Raw genomic sequence first — 19,326 nt, forward strand, 5'->3', positions numbered from 1 at the left:
AGAATTAGTGAGCAAAGCCCCAGTGTTTGGGTCCAGTGGGCACCCAAAGCCAGATCTCTGGATCTAGAAAGGGGAGCTGGAAATCGCACAGGATCTCTAACCACTGGTGCCAGCCAGGTCAGACATCCTGAAAGTACAGCTTCTCTAGAGTAGAGTTTGGTATTTTTACTCCTGGCCCCATCAGGATTCTGAGGTGAGTGATGTACAAAATGAAATGCACGGCAGCAGAACGATAACCTCGTTTTTACAAACCAGCGAAAGGTGTTGGTTTGCCAGCCCTGCAGACTGCAGCCCCCTACTCATAGCATTCCCAGGCTGCCTCCTGTCTCAAACCTGCTTTGACCATATGGACGCCCTCTAGGGCTGAGGAAGAAGTCCAGTCTGCAGGCTCTCTGTGGAGAGTGCTGACCCCTGTCTGCTGGAAGCTGGACTGGGAAGACCGACTCATGTTATCCAGGCAGTCAAGTAGTCACTGGACAGTAACAACTTTTGGTCCCTACTGGCTTGGCCTGGATTCAAAGCGGTGACCCAGAGGAGGAAGGTTCTGTGGCTCCTGCCCTGCCCTCTCAGCAGTCAGTTCATGCTTACCTGAGGAACTTATTCAGGTCCCCATGCTTCATGTATTCAAAGACCATGATGAGAGGGTCCCCATCACCGCAGACTCCATAGAATTTGACAATGTGCTCATGCTGCAGGTTGGTGAGCAGCTCTGCCTCCCTCTGGAAATCCTTGCGGGCTGCCAAAGTGGGGTCTTTCAGAGCCTGGAAGAGGGGAGGATACAAACAGAATTGGGAGGGCGTGAGTCAGAATGATGAGGCCTGGTCTCTCCAGCGCTGGGCTCTTCAGGATAGAGGATTCTGCAGAGGGATATTGCCTGTTACATGAAGATCTCAAAGCACTTTACAAACAGGTACTAATTAAGCCTAATAGCCCCACTGTGAGACAAACCAGATTCATTATCCACATTTTATTGATGGAGAAGCAGGGAGCTGCCCAAGGCCACAAAGTGAATCAGTGGCAGAGCTGGGAACAGAATTCTGTAGTGCCAGTTCCAGTTTCATGCTCTAACTGCTGCATCGAGCTACCCTCCTCCTGAAACCCAGCCTGGGCTGACACTGAGGGGGGAACCCAAGAGTGGCTGGGGGAAAGAGACTGGGTAGCATTGCCTGAATCTGCTGAGTAAATCTGGAGAGAGAACAGATGGGAAGAGAAGGAAGCAAGAGGAAGTTGCAGGTGGGCTGGAGACCTTTTGGGACAGTTTATAGGAGCTGCCCTCCTGCATTAAGTGCACTGTTCCTAACCCTTCAATATGGTTTGGGTTTGGTTTGAATCTGGGACAAGGCCAAAGACTCTGGATTTTAGGAGGAGGAGTTTGCCTTCTCTACCATTAAACTACAGTGTCTTACCAGCAGATGCTAGAAATATCACAGATCTCTTCACTTCCCTGCAACAAGGAGCGACAACCTGCTCCTTTCCCACTAAACACCCGATGGTTTGGGGGCTTTGTTGTGGGACTCATCACGGAGTTCACAGTCTTCTCACAGTGCTGTCAAAGGGGCCTTCGCTCCCTACCTATGTGCTTCAACCATACCCTGGAGGCACCTCCTGTAGGAGTTGGCAAAGGTGGTACGGCTCCATGGCACCATTCAACTCTGCTGAGCTCGAGCCGCAGCTACTGCCACTAGGCTGGAGTTTCTTTCTATGTGGTCAGCAGCCCACTTGGCAACAGAGCTCATTCCCCAACTCATTTCACAGAGAGCAGCAAACAGCCCTCAGAGGGTAATAGATTCCCATTATTACCAACTTGGGCAGGATTTCCACTGGTGACCTAGGGGCGAAAGGCTCCATATCTCATTATTACTCAGCTTCTGAGCCAGCCAGCCTCCTCTAGCTGTCTTTTCTTTTGAAATAGCTGACGACACCTCCTTTCTTCTGAAGACGGATTTGCTGGGCTGTGCAGTTATTGGGAGGATTTTTCAAAATGCCTCTGAAGGACACTGTCAAATCTTTCCTCATCATTTTTAAAATCATGTTTTTATTCCCTGCTGTTTAGAACAGCTCCCTGAGAGATTGATGCTGAAATCTGTATCCTTACCAAAAACATCTCCTTTAGCACATTTGAGCACACCGCTTTGCTGCTGTTATAGGGTAGCTTATGAGCATGCACGCACTTGTTATTGTAGGGTGCTGGGAGGACTTGACTGCACATACTTCCTGAGTATACTGTCAGGTTCCTCGTGAGTGCAGGGTTGTACACACTGTCGATAACTGTACAGTTGCTTACGGAGGTGGGTTTGGATACTGCTTTGTTATTGTAGGGTAATTTGGGAGGGCTGCCTTGCTAGCAATTAAATTGGAGAAAAGAGCCCAGAAGTTTTGGGAGAATCATCACAAACGCTGGGGACTGCGAACATTTATGCATCAAAAAAGGCTGGTCATATTCAGTGCCACTTGATCATAACAATATCCCTTGAAATGATTTCTTCTTGGGTGCCCACCCTACCAGGACATCTGCTATCTCCTTACCAATCTCTGTCTGTGTAATGATGCCCTTGGAGTTACCACAAACCCCAGTCCTCCTCTTGTCAGTCTGTAAACTCATATGGTCACCCCACTGATTGGGGACTAAGGACAAGACCCTGCTCATCTTACTCATGCCTGGAATTCAAAGGCACAAATAGTAAGAGGAAGGTCAGCAGAACTTGGCTGTAAATGATGCACTGGAAGAATGTGCTGCATTTAGGAAGCGCTTTCTCATTGGCTGTGTCTTGAGGCAGTGGCTCTATGGAGTAAGATGCTGAAAATATATCCTGCCTGTCCTGCAGCTTTGTCAGGCTAGACCAGTGGCTCTCAAACTTCTGTACTGGTGACCCCTTCCACATAGCAAGCCTCTGAGTACAACCCCCCCTTTTAAATTAAAGACACTTTTTATCTATTTAACACCATTATAAATGCTGGAGGCAAAGCAGGGTTTGGGGTGGAGGTTGACAGCTCGCGACCTCCCATGTAATAACCTCGCAACCCCCTGAGGGATCCCAACCCCCAGTTTGAGAACCCCTGAGCTAGACATTAAGCTTAGCAAAGTGACAAGTGCTCTTCTCCCATGTGCTTTTTCCTCTGAACTGATTTTCACAGGATATTATCCAAGCATGAGGCCACTACTCTTTGTTCCTTCCCCCGCCCTACACCTGCTCAACACATGGCATAATTTCATTTTAATTCTCTGCCCTCAAGCGATAGCCACCTAGAGATATTTAGACAGATGATGGTCACACTGTGCAGATGGCAAAACATCCATCCTCATCTCAGGCACCTGATTATTTTTAGTCATTTAATATCTTTATAGTATTGCTGCTACACCCTTCCAGGAAAATAGCTCCCCTCCCCCCTCATCCTTTCCCCCCCTTATATTTGGACCTGATATTTCAAGGTACAATGACTTTTAAGTTCCCTGAATACATCGTTGATTCTACAAGGTAATGGGAATATATATGTTAAAGGAACATTGTTAAGTTTGTAAAGGCAAGGATTTAAAAGTCAGGAAATATAGACGTTGGAAGGTGTATAGTGAATGAGGCAAAAGAGAAGAGGAAAGAGAAAGGAGGGTCTCATGGTTAAGGCTGTTGAATGCTGCCTGGGAGAACTGCCTTCTACCTCTGCTTCTGCCTCTTCTGGATGCTGGGCAAGTCACTTAAACCTAACTTTACACACGTGGTCACTAACTGTGAGTTCCTCATTTTCCTCGTGCCTGACCTGAGACTCTGGGCTCTGATTTGCAGCTCTCTCAGCACTCACAGCTGCAACTGAAGTCAATGGCAGTTGTGCTTTGCATGCAATACTCTGGCATAAAGGCATCCAAACTGGGCATGAGGGGGGTACTTCTCACTTTAATCTCTCAGTGCCTCGGTCTCCTATCTGTAAAAGGGGATAAATTCATTAATATTTGTGAAGCACTCAGTGAGATGGACCACAGAAAAGTCACGTGAAGATTGAATAATTCTGTCTTCAGAGCAGGCAACCTTAATAGCTGGTATTGTATTTCCTACCTTTAGAATGCTTGACTTTACAATCTCACTAATGTTCTTTTAATATAGTTTCTGTGTCTTATTTCCTAGGGTTTTATAAAAGCAAATTGAGAAAACAAAAATGTAATTGAGTGGCATCATATTGACATCCACATGGGTGATCAGCAGGGTTGGAGCCTTTCAACTGCTCAGACTGCTGCCAGGTAAGCTAATGGGTAACAGTAGCAACCTCCATGTGGACCAGAACTAGAGGGGAACATTTTGCCAGTGGGTTTCACATATGTTTGCTGACAGCAGAGGAACAGTGAGATTGGAATCTCAGGTGCCATTACAGGCTCCGGAGGGAAGTGTGCCCATTCTCCCAACCATGATCCCTGCTGTTCTGTTCCCTCCACTCTTGTCTCTTCTCCATCCATAGTTCCAGGTCCCAGTCCCACTCTCCTCAGCCAGTGCCAGGCCCTGTTCCTCAGGCTTCGCATTCCTGCCTCAGTCTCCTAGCTCACCCAGTCCCAATTTCCCACCCCATCGCAGCTCCTCATCTGATCTATCACTCTCACCCTCTCTGGCCTCCTGTTGCCCATTTCCCTGCTTCTGGCATTCCCCATCCCCAGTGGCCTCCAGTCCCAATCTCCCTCCGGGGCTCCTTCAATTTCAGTGCCTCCCCCGCCCCAGTTTCTTACCCTATCTCTTTGTCCTCCCAGTTCCAGTTCTTCCCATGCACCCTAGCTCATCAGATCTATCTCCCCTCTACTTCTTCTGCCCACCCCACTGATTCTCAGTCTGTCTCCTCTCCGCACCTCCTCATCCACTCTCAGACACACTCTCCATCTACAGGTTCTCAGGCTCCTGTCTCCGCCCTTACTTCTCTCCCCAGCTCCCAGTCCAGACTCCTTGCCCAGCTCCTTCTCCCAGTCTACTCTTTCCCACCAAGTCTGGTTCATGTCCCCTCTGCATTTGAATCAGGCAGCTTCCTTCTCCATGCTGCCTGGGCCCATGGGTGGGGGGGTCACTGAGAGCATAGGAAACGCTGAGCGTCCCTTCTCTCCATTTTAGTGCCAGGACTGCATGAAATCTTCAGGGAATTTAGCTGCTAAAATCTAAGCAGTCTCTACTGAGCATGTGCAAACTGAAATTTTTCAAAGGCTGATAATTTGCCCAAATGTGGTGGATTTTCACAGGGACAGCGAAAGGCATGTCATTGACACAAAGGCCACTGCCTTGCCAAATTTCAAGTTCCTGGTTCCAAAGCCTGGGGGTTCTAGAGCTTTGCAAACAAAAGGTCATCAGCATTTTTTAGCATGGGCAAAACAATGCGTTTTCCCTAGTGTCGTTCTTGGACACAGCTGAATTGTTTGGGTTGAAATTTTCAAATAAATAAATAAATAATAAATTCAGCCTGAGGCAGACACCCACCATGGGAATCTTCAGCCTAAATGGTTAAAATCTGGCAAAGGTATTATCCACTGAAAACAGGGTCTTACAATGGGAAGGGTCAGGCAACCTCAATAATGGGCAGTGCTATCAGTCCTGCCTGAAATAAATGAAGAGGAGAAAAGAAAACGATGTTCTGACGTAGAAAAGGAGGTCATCTCACATGCGCCTGTAGAAACCAACTGCTGGTGCTACTGAGTCCTGTAGGCTTTCCTGTGGGGGAATGGGGTTTCATTGTTGGGGCCACCTCTTTGCCATCACAGTCAGGTCTTAGGAGGCTGAATCTGTGTGCACTTGCGAGATCTCCAAGAAAACCCAGGGTGCTGCAAGTTATATTGATGCTCCAGCAGGTGGCATTTTTCCATCTAACCCATCACCGAACAAATGTCAATGCAGTCCTAAGGGGTGTGATGCGGCTGGGGGTAGGTTTTTGGATGTGAAACAGGAAGCCTTGGTCACTTGCAGTAATTAAAGACCCTCTGGCATTTTGCAAAGGAGGACTGATGTTAAGCTCCGCCGGCCTGGGTTCAGATTTTGCATAACTACCTAAACTTGCTCCCTAAATTCCCCTTGTGGCTTCAGCTGGCTACATTATTCTTTCTTATCCTTGTGCCATCGGATGTCAAACAGCTGTTGTGTTGCATATTGAAGCTGGGTGCATTTCAGAGGTGGCGAAGTCAGTCTTGTGTAAAATGCTTTGTGACCAGGACAAAAGGCATACTGGAGATGTAAGTTTGTAACAACAATTAGTGGGAGATAGTCGAGATAACATTACCGCCTACAAGCAAATGGAACTCAGTCGAGCCCTAAGAGATTGTGGATGCATTGGTTATACGCCATAAGAGTTGGATGTTGTTGAGCGGCAGGCACAAGGTGGGGAACAACGTTCACACCCTGGCACAAGCCACACTCTCAGATAATCATGCGTGTAGTTATTCTATACATCTCTGTAGCATAGGGCGAAAGGGTGGCACCTTGCAGTTCAGGACCAGAACATACCTGGAAAAGTGAGCTTAAAAAAATGTCTTAAAAGGTTAATTAAAACAATGCTCTCTTTGGGAACAGGTTGTCTCTGGGCTTCTGGAGAGAGAGATTTTTTCTTTGTAGGGTATCGGTTCAAATTCAAAACCACTTACAATGATTTACATGGCCACAGTTACCGCAGTGGATAATGATGTATTTGCCAACTGGTGCCACTTGATATGATAGCACTCTTATCCACTAAGCAGACTCCTTCACCCGAGGCCTGGACTTGCTGTGCAAACGTGTTCTGAGTCTCTCAAAAGGACCCTTAAGGGGTGAATGCAGCAGCTGATTGAGACAGTAGAAGCCATGCTGAGCTGGCCTCTGTTGGAGGTCCTTTAGCTTGGAGTTGGGTGACCAAGCTGGTAGGAGCAGATCTCAGCTGGAAGTGGTCCTTGGAAGATCTTGCAGATCATCCCAGAAAATTTTATTTCTGTGGTTTTTTGTGTTTGTGTTTTGGATTTTTTTGTTTGTGTGTTTTGCTGAGGCCTCTTTGCCTCAACTTCTCATATATAGTTGCAGCTAAAGATAAAACAAAAGGCTGAGCAAAAGGAGGAGGGGTGGGGGAGGACCCACAGAGAGGGCAGGTGCATTCCATACATTGTTTTTGCAGCTGCATGTCAGCTTTACCTTCCAGACCAGTGCAGTGCAGATTCTCCTCGGAGCCTCGTGGCCAGATCAACAGGAAAGGAAAGGAAAGGTTTTGGCATTGGTGAGAATAAATGACCTTGAAGCAAAATGCTGAAACTTTATGTGACTAAGTGGATTTACCACAATCTACTGCCTCTGATAAACTTCCCCACCTACCCTTTCCTATCCTTCCCACACAGTATCAACCAGCTATACCTTGCTGTTCAGCCTCCACTACATTCTGTTCCATGCTCCCTTGAGATTTACCTTCACTGCCACCAGCATCTTGTCCTTGGTGGGGCTAAGGTTGTAGCACTCGGCCAAGAACACCTTCCCGAAGGCACCTTCTCCCAGTTCCCTCTTCAGAACGATGTCTCTCCTCTTAATATGCTGAACATCTGCAGAGAATGGGTTGATGGGGAGGGGAGAATGAATCCAGGTTAATGCAGAGAACGGATGACAACTAGTTACATTTCTAGTGCTTTACAAGCACTCTACCTTTTCATGTGCACCCCTACTGGGGATGCAGCCACACAGCAGTGGAACTAGAGCTGCCCAAAACATCAGCAAGGAAACTACTTGAAAGTCATCCTGGTTTTGCTAAAACTCACAGCAGATTTAACAAGACGTTCCCTAAGGTTCAGGAAACTTTCAGCTGAATCTCCCATGTTGTTTTGGGTCTGTTTGGAACAAAGCTGGATATGATATATGCTCTGGCACCACGTTCATGACATGTTGCAGTTTCACATGGTTTTGATGCCAGACCAGATGAAATCTGAAGGTTTCGAGTGAGTTTTGCATAGAGATATTGGGTTGGTTTAAACCCCAAAGCTCAAGAGAGATACTGTATTTGGGTGCCTGACTCTGGTGGGTCAAAATGAGGAAAATGACATGGGAGGAGAGAAAGCACTAACTTTTTCGTGCAGTTTTGGGCAGTAAGTGGCAGCAGCTTAGCAGCCCCAACAATGCTACATAAGAGCCCGATCCTGCAACCCTCACTCCCATGAACATTTCTACAGGTGCAGGCTCATCATCAGTATGATTTCATTGACACCAGCGATCAATTTGATTTCAGTGAGCTTCTTCACTTCAGTTAAGACTGCAGGATCTGACCTAATTTATGAAAGGAAGTGAAGGAAAATATCAACTGAAACGCAGGAAGAAGCAAACCAATAGGAATTTAGCTGGGACACTGCAGTTTATGCTCCATCTGTTTAGGTCTTTATATATCACCCATCAGTGCAGTATCTCAGGGCTAGATTTCCAAAGGTGCAGATAGGCACCTAGCGAGTTCTTCAAAAGAGGAAAGCAGGTTGGGCACCTATCTCTAGTTGAAATCAATGGGATTTAGGGGCCTAGCCTGCATAGGCACTTCTGAAAATCCAATTAGGTACCTAGCTACACCTTTAGACACAGAAAATCTGCCCTTCGGTGCTTTCTCTTGGGGCAAATGCCCTGGCTCAATGACCACAGTGCGCCAAGCACTGTTTTCATATCTCACCCAAAAGACGGCCCCTCTAGCTTCTGGACCGGGTCATGTATGAGTCCCAGTGCTTCCAAGGGGCTTTTTTATGGCTCCAAGGGCCTGAGCAGTGTGGGGCTGGGAGGAAGAGGTGCCCAACCACAGCAGCAGTGTCTGGAAGCTTTGTGCCCGTGGAGGCCAGAAGCAGATACTGGGGGAGCACATTCCCCAGAGCCAGCTGCTTCACTAAGGCACCAGTGCACCACAGACTCTCCCCAGCTGAGCCCTAGTGTGCTGGAGGCAGAGTGATGGCAGCATTAGTGACCCCTCTCTTGTGCTCAGGGACCAAATGTGGCCCCATTACAGCCGTCCCCTGTGTGGTAAAGTGCTCCCTTCTCTCTCCCACAGAAAGGCAGCCATAATGCGACACTCTGGTTATGTGCTCCCACTTTCCTCCATAGCAAGTTGCTTTTGTATCCTTTCATCCAGCTCCCTTTGCCAAGGTGGCAGAAAGGATCTGTACTCAGTAGGCAGCATTCTTTGGTGCCCAGATTTCATGTTGGGCTGTTGTATCAAGAAGGTAAGACAACATTGAGACAGTAATTTTGGTGGCTGTATTGAGTCATCTGCAGCATGCCATCGAGAAGGAAAGGTTACAGCCCACTACAAGTGCCCATCCCAAGTGCCATATCAACCCTGACTCAATCTGATACACATCTACTTCACAGGGGGAAGAACACACCCTGTGATGGCACAGGCACTGCTCAACTTATCAAAAAGCCAATGCAATGGAAGAGGAATGTTCTGATGGCTTCCATACAATTAAACCTGCTAATTAGAAGCTCGCAGGCAGGTCTATAAGCTGCCATCTCCAGTCCTCTCAACCGTTTGGGAAGCGAGACATGGACAGATTCAGGGCCGGCTCCAGACCCCAGCGCGCTTGGGGCGGCAGGCAGCTCCGGTGGACCTTCTGCAGTCATGCCTGCGGGAGGTCTACCGGAGCCGTGGCTCCGGTGGACCTCCCACAGGCATGACTGCGGAGGGTCCGCTGGTCCCGCGGCTGCGGTGGACCTCCCGCAGGCATGACTGCGGAGGGTCCGCTGGTCCCGCGGCTCCGGTGGACCTCCCACAGGCATGACTGTGGAGGGTTCGCTGGTCCCGCGGCTCGGGTGGACCTCCCGCAGGCATGCCTGCAGATGCTCCACCGGAGCCGCGGACCAGCGCACCCTCCGCAGGCATGTCTGCAAGAGGTCCCCCGGAGCCGCAGGACCGGTGACCGGCAGCACGCCCCCTGCGGCACGCCGCCCTGCTTGGGGTGGCCAAATTCCTAGAGCCGCCCCTGGACAGATTGCATTAGAAATGGGCCTTGTAATGAACAGTGCCCTATAGAGCAGTGGTCCTCAAACTAGGGACGCTGCTTGTGTAGGGAAAGCCCCTGGTAGGCCTGGACGGTTTGTTTACCTGTCCCGTCCGCAGGTCTGGCCGATCACGGCTCCCACTGGCCGCAGTTCGCCACTCCAGGCCAATGGGGGCTGCAGGAAGCGGCAGCCAGCAAATCCCTTGTCCCGCGCTACTTCCCACAGCTCCCATTGGCCTGGAGTGGCGAACCGCGGCCAGTGGGAGCTGCGATCAGCCGAACCTGCGGATCCAGCAGGTAAACAAACCGTCCCGGCCCACCAGGGGCTTTCCCTACACAAGTGGCGGTCCCAGTTTGAGAACCACCACTATAGAGAATTCTCATTGACCTTTTCATTAATTGTGCACTAGGTAGAAAACTGTTAGTTACTGCTATTAATACTATTAGTAACATTAAGGCATAGGATGGTAGCCACATCCTAAATGACTGGTGTGAAATCTCAAACGACAGTCGAAGACAGCAGCTCAGGTATGGGTTTCTTTGGTCTGGCTTAGTTTCAGTGTTTATGGGTACCTAGAAGAATCTGAAATGTCAGGTGTCTAAGTGTAAACGGATGCACTTGGGTAGGGAGAGCCATTAACCTAAAAACATTTTAAATGGCACTGAATAAGAGATTCTTTTTCTGTGTACCAAGGTATTTCCATGGGGCCCATTACTGTAGTCTACATAGTAAGGATTTGGGTATAGTGATAAACCCAGTATTTCAAGTCTCGGTCCACTGTTCAGCAGCCAGAAAGAGGGCTAAGAGGAGGCTGTCTCATATTGACAGCAGTCCAAAGATACTGCGCTAGCACTTTATAAAGAAATACTCATCTGGAGGATAGCATTCAGGTCTGGTCACCCTATTTGAAGTGAGATAGTTACAGGGTCCGATGTAGGCCAGTGTAGATGCTGCATGGTGTGGAGCGGCTCACATGTGAGCAGAGACTGATGGCATTTGAGGTTATTTAGACTAGAGGGAAGATAATTAAGAGGTGACAAGACTGGAACTGAACCAAATGCCCGCTGTAGAATGAAATGAGTCTGAACTACTAGACACGGGAAAGTTCAGGTCTGGATTTTGTACCTTCGAGTTCAGAGAGTTCAGACTTGATGTTCGCTCCATTACAAAAATACACATTTTGGATTAAAGATCCGGCGTTTGGAGCAAGGCTCTGGTGTGGGTAATTTAAACTACCAATGGGTTGTTAACATCATGCCCTATGTGATGTCCCTGAACAGGCCAGGAGTACACAGAAGAAGTTTCAGGTAAGAGGGAAGATATGTAAGAATAATTTAAGGAACATAAGAACGGCCACACTGGGTCAATCCAATGGTCAATCTAGCCCAGTATCCTGTCTCTGACAGTGGCCAGTGCCAGTTGCTTCAGGGGGATGAACAGAACAGGGCAATTTTGAGCAATCCATCCTTGTTGTTCAGTCCCAGCTCTCAGCAGTTAGAGGTTGTGTCACTGACCATCTTTGCTAATAGCCATTGATGGATCTATTCTCCATGAACTTTTAAAAACTTAGTTATACTCTAAACCAGGGGCAGGCAAACTTTTTGGCCTGAGGGCTGCATCGGGTTTCGTAAATTGTATGAAGGGCTGGTTAGGGGAGGGGGTCGTGGCCCAGCCCCCACCTCCTATATGCCCCCCCTTCCGGGACTCCTGCCTCCATTCAACTCCCTGTCCCCCCCATCCCTATCCACACCCCCGCCCCCTGACCACCACCCCGAACTCCCCTGCTCTCCATCCAACCCCCCCTGCTCCCTTACCATGCTGCCTGGAGCACCGGTGGCTGGTGGCGCTACAGCCGCCGACACTACGCAGCACAGAGCACTGGGTCAGGCCGGGCTCTGCAGCTGCGCTGCCCCAGGAGCTCACAGCCCCGCCACCCAGAGCATTGCGCCGGCAGTGGAGCGAGCGAGCTGAGGCTGTGGGGGAGGGAGGACAGCAGGGGAGGGGCCGGGGGAGAGCCTCCTGGGCCAGGAGCTCAAGGGCCTGGCAGGACGGTCTCGTGGGCCGATGTGGCCCGTAGTTTGCCCACCCCTGCTCTAAACCTTCACAGCATCTCATGTCAATGAGTTCCACCGTCTGACTGTGTGTGCATTGTGTGAAGAAGTACTTCTTTTTGTTTGTTTTAAACCTGCTGCCTATTAATTTAGTTTGGTTATCCCTAATTCTTAGGTTATGTGAAGTGGTAAATAATACTTCCCTATTCACTTTCTCCACACCATTCATGATTTTATAGACCGCTATATACCCTTTATAGGAACTCTATATACCCTTTACGGGCCCTCTATGCCGGGGACTGGATTAGATGACCTCTCATGGTCCCTTCCAGTCCTATGATTCTATATTCCCCCTGAATCGTCTCTTTTCTAAGCTGAACAGTTCCAGTCTTTTTCATCTCTCCTCATATGGAAGTAGTTCAATACTCATAATCATTTCTCTTGCCCTTCTCTGTACCTTTTCCAATTCTAATATATCTTTCTTGTGATGGAGCATCAAGAACTGCAAGCTGTATTCAAGGTGAAGGCGTTCCATGGGTTCATATAGTGGCATTTCCTAATGGCTCCTAACATTCTGTTAGGTTTTTTTTAAGTGCCACTGCATATTGAGCGGATATTTTCAGAGAAACTATCTACGATGACTCCAAGATCTTCTTGAGTGGGAACAGCTAAATTAGACCCCATCATATTGTATGTATAACTGGGATTATTTTTTCCAATGTGCATTACTTTGCATTTAACACTGAATTTTATCTGCTATTTTGTCACCCTCTTTAGTGAGATCCCTTTGCCACTCTTCACAGTCAGCTTTGGACTTAACTATTTTGAGTAATTTTGTATCATTTGCAAATTTTGGAACCTCACCGTTTACCCCCATTTCCAGGACATTTATGAATATGTTGAACAGCACATATCTCAGTACAGCTCCTTGGGGGACCATGCTATTTAGATCGCTCCACTGTGAAAATGGTCTGTTTTCACGGACCATTTATTCCTATCCTTTGTTTCCTGTCTTTTAACCAGTTACTGATCAATGAGAGGATCTTCCCTTTTATCTCATGTCCGCTTACTTTGCTTAAGAGCCTTTGATGATGGACCTTTCTGGAAGTACACTATATCAGACTAGATCACCCTCATCCACATGGTTGTTGACTTTCTCAAAGAATTCTAATTTGTGAGGCATGATTTACAAAGTCATGGTGACTCTTTTCCTGTATGGCTATTCTTACGTTCTTATGTAACATATCATGCTTATATCTATGTCTGATAATTTTGTTCCTTGCAACAGTCTCACCTAATGTGCCTGCTACTGAAGTTAGGCTTACCAACCTGCAATAGACAGGTTCATCTCTGGAGCCTTTTTAAAAAATAGGCATTATATTAGCTACCCCCAAGTCATTTGGTACAAAGTCTGATTTAAATGACAGGTTACATTCATAGTTAATAGTTCTGCAATCTATATTAGTTTCTTCAGAACTCTTGGGTGAATTCCATCTGGTCCTGGTGACTTATTACTGTTTAGTTGATCAATTTGTTCGAAGACCTCCTTGGTTGACACCTCAATTTGGGACAGTTCCTCAGATTTGTCATCTAAAAACAATGATTTAGGTATGGGGATTTACCCCATATCCTCTGCAGCGAAGACTGATGCAAAGAATTCATGTATTTTCTCTGCTATGGCCTTGTTTTCCTTAAGTGCTCCTTCAGCAACTCCATCATCCAATGGCAGGCTGCCAGCTTCTGATGTACTTAAAAAAATTGCTGTTAGTTTTTGTGTCTTTAGCTAATTGCTCTTCATATACTTTCTTGGCCTGCCTATTTATACTTTAATACTTGACTTGCCAGAGTTTATGCTACTTTCTATTTTTCTCACTAGGATTTGACTTCCAATATTTAAAGGATGCCTTTTTGCCTCTAATCACCTCGTTTACTCTGCTGTTTAGCCTTTGCAGCATATTTTGGTCCTCTTTTTATGGGGTCTACATTTAGTGTGAGTCTTTATTAGGGTGTTTTAAATAGTCTCTATGCAGTTTGCAGGCATTTCACCTTTGTGAGAGTTCCTTTCAATTTGTTTAACTAGTTTGCCTCAGTTTTGTGTAGTTCCGCTTTTTGAAGTTAAATGCTACCATGGTACAAGGACATTAAATTTAATCACATTATGGTCACTATTACTGAGCAGTTCAGTTATATTTACCTCTTGGACCAGATCCTGTGCTCCACTTAAGGCTAAATTAAGAATTGTCTCTCTCCTTATGGCTTGCAGGACTAGCTGCTCCAAGAAGCAGTCATTTGTGGTGTCTAGAAATTTTATCTCTGCATCCTGGCCTGAGGTGACTTGTACACAGTCAATATGTTGAAATCTCCCATTATTATTCTGTTTTTGGCCTTTGTAGTCTCTCTAGTCTCCCTTAGCATTTCATAATCACTGTCACCATCCTAGTCAGTATATTCCTATTGTTCAGGAATGGAATTTCTATCCATAGCGATTCTATGGTACAATTCAATTGATTTAAGATTTTTACCTTTATTTGACTCTATGCTTTCTTTCACATATAATGCCATTCCCTCCCCAGTGCGACCTATTCTGTCAATCCTATATATTTTGTACCTTGGTATTGCTGTGTCCCTATCCTCATTCCACCAAGTTTACATGATGCCTATTATATCAATGCTATATTACAAGCAGTAGATACAATGGATATCCTGTTGAGGTGGGGGTATCAAGTAGTTTTAATGGATTTAATAAAAAAATTGAATGGCTCTATACAATTTAATAAGCTAATAGAGAATCAGCTTTGTGCTTGGGAACAGGTGGTCACTCTTTCTGGGGATCAGGAAGGAAATGTTTGCCGATCCTGCTTCCCACCGATCCCAGAATGGCCACAGGGAATTTTGCATAGTGGTCTTTTGGCCCATGTGGAATAATAATAAATAGCATTTGAAAATGCTATAGGACTGAGCTGGTGCAACTTCCATGAAGTTCTTGGGGACACAAAGGGCTTGTGTTTGGTCCTACCTTGCTGGGTCAGCCTGGGTTTAAAATATAAAGCAATGAAATACAGCCTGGAATTGAATGACTCAGACCTCCTTCTGCTAGACTTTGGTCTGGTCTTCACTACCCCATTTTACACTGTAACTTGTAATTAATAAGGCAGCCGCAGTTGCCACCAAAGACACTATGTTGCAAGGACACATGGGAGGTTCATCTGAATAAAGCTATTTACCTCCTCCTGGCAAAAGCCGAGTGCTGCCTGATAAACAGCTGCTGTTTGCTGTTCCAGCCAGACGTGGGTGTACTAAATCTGTTTATCTGTCTCTGCTGGGTTGCGGTCAGCCTTGCTAACAAGGTGTATGCAAATGGCCTTCCCGCAAGCTCCATGCTCTTTTTTTTTTCTTCTCCATATACCGTTAATTTACAAAAGAAAGCTAGTAAGACTAAGACAATCCAAAAGAGGAATCTAGGCAAGAACCAGCATAATAATTGACAGGAAAATAATCAGACTCAACAGCACTATAAGAACTCATTCAAGGCCATGCTGTACCTACAAGGACAGATGCTAACACAGAGCACTGAACTAGTTGCCATAATCATGGTAACATCTCATAATTCTGGTCCCACAATCGCTACGTTGCTATGGTGATAAGTGATATAAAAAAAAGATAGACAATGGATAGATACCCTTCAGTCATATTCTTTGTCCATCAAGAATTAATCTGTAGAAAACATTTTTGCCTTCTCTCATCACCATTGTGAATGGTGCATGAACCTAACCGCAAAATGCCCAACAGGAGGTTAGTGGAAGCCTTAGAAATTATGTTCTAAGATTTAAAAAAGTGTTAAGAGTTGGGTAAGCAGTAGGAGGTGTGCTCACATCACAACAGGACTTCCGTTTCCACGAGACTCGAGGCAGAAGGGTAGGGACCTTGGTTCTGCCGTGAGACCTTATACAACCTCCAACAAACAATGTGGCTGAAAGTGCATTCAGTCAGAAAAATGACTGTCTAAAAATGGCACCTTGTTATGCCCCATCTTTGTTCCCTGTGTCTCTGAGTCACACCTACTGCTTTTCCAGACAAACATATTTGACTCTTATGAGCCCCGCAGACCCCAATACAGCTTTTGGGGGGCAAGATGAATTCAGCTCTTCCTCACACATCAGCCCAGCATGTCCTGAAGGGGTCAATCCTGCACCAGCCCTCCAGAGATGGACTAGATGAGCCAATAGGGCAGGGGTCGGCAACCTCTGGCACACGGCTTGCCAGGGTAAGCACCCCGGTGGGCCGGGCCAGTTTCTTTACCTGCTGTGTCAGCAGGTTCGGCCGATCGCGGCTCCCACTGGCTGCGGTTCGCCGTCCCAGGCCAATGGGGGCGGCGGGAAGCGCCGCGGGCTGAGGGATGTGCTGGCCACGGCTTCCCACCACCCCCCATTGGCATGGGACAGCAAACTGCAGCCAGTGGGAGCCGCGATCGGAAGAACCTGCTTGACACGGCAGGTAAACAAACTGGCCCGGCCCACCAGGGTGCTTACCCTGGCGAGCCACGTGCCAGAGGTTGCCGACCCCTGCAATAGGGCTTTTCCATCTCCAACTCCTATGTCTGATTCTATGCACCTATTGCAAAATTTCTATCACTGGTGACAATATAAGAAGCAGAAAGAGCCCAGCTTGATTTTTTTTCAGATCCCAAGTGGAGTCTACAGACCGGTAGGCAGAAAAAAATATGTAACTGCAACAGTTTGATGAGGATAAATCAGAATCTCGCATAGTCTCCTTTTCACATGGCCACTTTTCTGATTATTTACATGTTTTCAAATCACTCTTCATTCTCATTGGGTTTTTTTTTTTTTTAATTTCTGGGTGTTTTCCATGCCCCTTAAGATGCCCCCATTTTCCTTTTAAGACCTCCCAATTGCAATGTCCTTTAAGCAAAAGACATTAAGATATATTGGAAGGTTGATACAGATACTGTGGTGGTAAGTGTGGCATGCATGCTTAGGATGGTAGGTAGATGGGTGGATAGAATCATAGGCACAGTAAACAGCTGCTAGGAATAGGCCTCAAACTATATAAGCAGCACAGAAAGCTATCTCTAGGCTACTGCTCTGGGCTGTTTATTCTCACTGGCCTGAAATTGATTTGTGTGGCACGTACACCGTCCATCTTCAACTCTCATGAAAAGGGGCCTGTTTGCTGGTACGTATTTGCTAACCAATTCTGTATCCTGTAGCTCCCGTTTCATGGACAACATGCAGCTCATTTGGGGAAACACAGAACTAATCTATGGAAATCTTTCCCCTCTTTCTTTTTGCCTCCCATTGTATATCGTTATCTTTTCCTCCTGCTATGGAGATAACCAGCTCAAATCTCCCCACTGGCTTCCTCTCTTCCTTCACATCACATTCATGTTCCCTGTCCTTACCTTACAGGCTCTGCCCAGTGCCATTTCAATCCACATCTCTGCTTTCATGTGCCACAATGCACCCCTTCCCGTTTGGCCCCCTGCATACCTATTCCTCCTTTTGACTTGGTCACTCTATCCTGTCGAAACCACCCCCTATGCCCTGTTCCTCTCACTCTTCAAAACCCATTTTAAAGCTGAATTCTTGATCTCCTGAGGTTGATCACAAGCTCTTTATGGCAGGGCTCTTGACTTTTTTATGCACTTCTAAAGCCTGGTTTACACTTCCAGATAGATATATATATATATATATACACACACACACACTAATGGGTGACAGTTTTCCCTAAGGATGAGTAATTTGCTGCAACACATCATTTATTCTGTGACTGTGGTCTTTTTCTCTGTTCACCAAAAGGTAAAGTTCTCAGAAGTATTCATTATTAACTAATTTCTTCCATGAGTAACTGTGACAATAATTCTTGTGAATCAGCCCTATGTGACTTGCATGCACCATGACTATTAAAGTCAACTATAAAGGTCAGAATTTGCACTACATCTTGTGTAATTAAGACATGTAACTAGCCAGCAGAGCGCATTTCAAATTGTACAAGTGTCAATCAATTGCGCTGGAGTTACCCAAGATACCTGAACTGACAAAAGCATGCGGTAGGACAGGATCAAAAAGCCTCATGGTCGGCTGTCTGTTAAATCACACTCTAACTTGGGCTTTTTTCTTAATGAAAAAAGGTTACTCATTTGCTAACTGCATGTGGTCTGATTCTCCAGTCGCATTGGTGTAAATCGGTATTAACTCTGTTGAAATCAGTGGAGTAAAATGGTGTTGACTGGTGTAAAGCTGATGTAAATGAGAGGAGAATCAGGTCCATATTGTCTACGATGGAGAAACACACACGCTGTTCCTCTGGGACAGGAGGATAATAAATAGGCTGCATTCTTCTTCTAATGGTACAGTAGGTAGCCTGGCCACTGACTGCCTTTTGGAGGAGGTTCTACATCTGCTCCTTGACAGCTCTTCCCTGTGCCTGGCCTCTTACTCTTTGCTGAGATCCTACATTAGAGTTTGTCCAAATGCCATTCAGTGTTGTGTGATGTCCTGCTGGAGTTCATGTCTAAAATAGTGATGGACAATAAACATCAAAAGGGTCAGAGACTTGGTTCAGAACAGCACCAACAAGATGCAATTTGTACCCCAACCTTGCATAACTCTCTTGAGCCTGCAAAACTGGGTTGGAACTTTCCCATAAATAGACTTTCTGAGCTCTAGAAAGCGCATGTATCAAAGCCCTTCCTATTCCCTCCAGTCACTAGGGATAACACCACTGTCATCTCTGTAACCTGGGCATCATTTTTCACTCAGCCCTCTCTCTAAAGCCTCTCATCCAGGCCATGCCTAAATCTTGCATGACATCTCTAAGATACAGATTTTTCTACCCATCTGCCTAGCTAACACTCTAATCCAAGCTTTTATCATCTTGCGGCTCGATCACTGCAATCTTCTTCTCTGGCCTGGACAAAGGCCATCTTGTGCTCTCATCTCCCAAGGGTTGCTGCAAAGACCATTTTCCTAGCTTGTCAATTTGATCCTGTCACCCACTCGCTGCATCCCTCTGCTAGCTCCCCTTTCTTCATTGCATCAAACATAAGCGCCTTATCTTCACTTTCAAGGCCCTTCACAGCCCATCCCCACGAGACCTATCATCTCTCCCACATTATCCGAAAGTTGACTCCCATTTCCAGTCAGGCAATGGTGCCACCCTTCATCACTTACTTGTTAATTTTTCAAACAAGCACCTTCATGCTTTCTTCTATGCTGTCCCCATACTTGAGAGGGGCTTCCCATACAAAACCCACAACGCAACCTCATTGTCCTTCTTCAAAGCCCTCTCTAAAACGCCTTTGCCACCAGGCCTATACAAGCCTTGAC

General features: G+C 46.6%; 1 protein-coding gene across 8 annotated transcripts in view; it reads right to left on the reverse strand.

Annotated features, from left to right (window-relative positions):
- The window catches only part of NTRK3 (neurotrophic receptor tyrosine kinase 3), a 327,617-nt gene that overhangs the window by 48,891 nt on the left and 259,400 nt on the right, over nucleotides 1-19,326 (reverse strand). For all 8 annotated transcript variants that reach the window (XM_044980028.1, XM_044980029.1, XM_044980025.1 and 5 more), the window contains 2 exons: nucleotides 7,377-7,507; nucleotides 589-761 (listed from right to left, as the gene is read on the reverse strand). In XM_044980028.1, coding sequence (XP_044835963.1) covers nucleotides 589-761; nucleotides 7,377-7,507 — 304 coding nt within the window. The remainder of the gene's footprint in view (nucleotides 1-588; nucleotides 762-7,376; nucleotides 7,508-19,326) is intronic.

The sequence above is a fragment of the Mauremys mutica genome, chromosome 11, assembly GCF_020497125.1.
Source record: "Mauremys mutica isolate MM-2020 ecotype Southern chromosome 11, ASM2049712v1, whole genome shotgun sequence".
NCBI classification, from domain to species: domain Eukaryota; kingdom Metazoa; phylum Chordata; order Testudines; family Geoemydidae; genus Mauremys; species Mauremys mutica.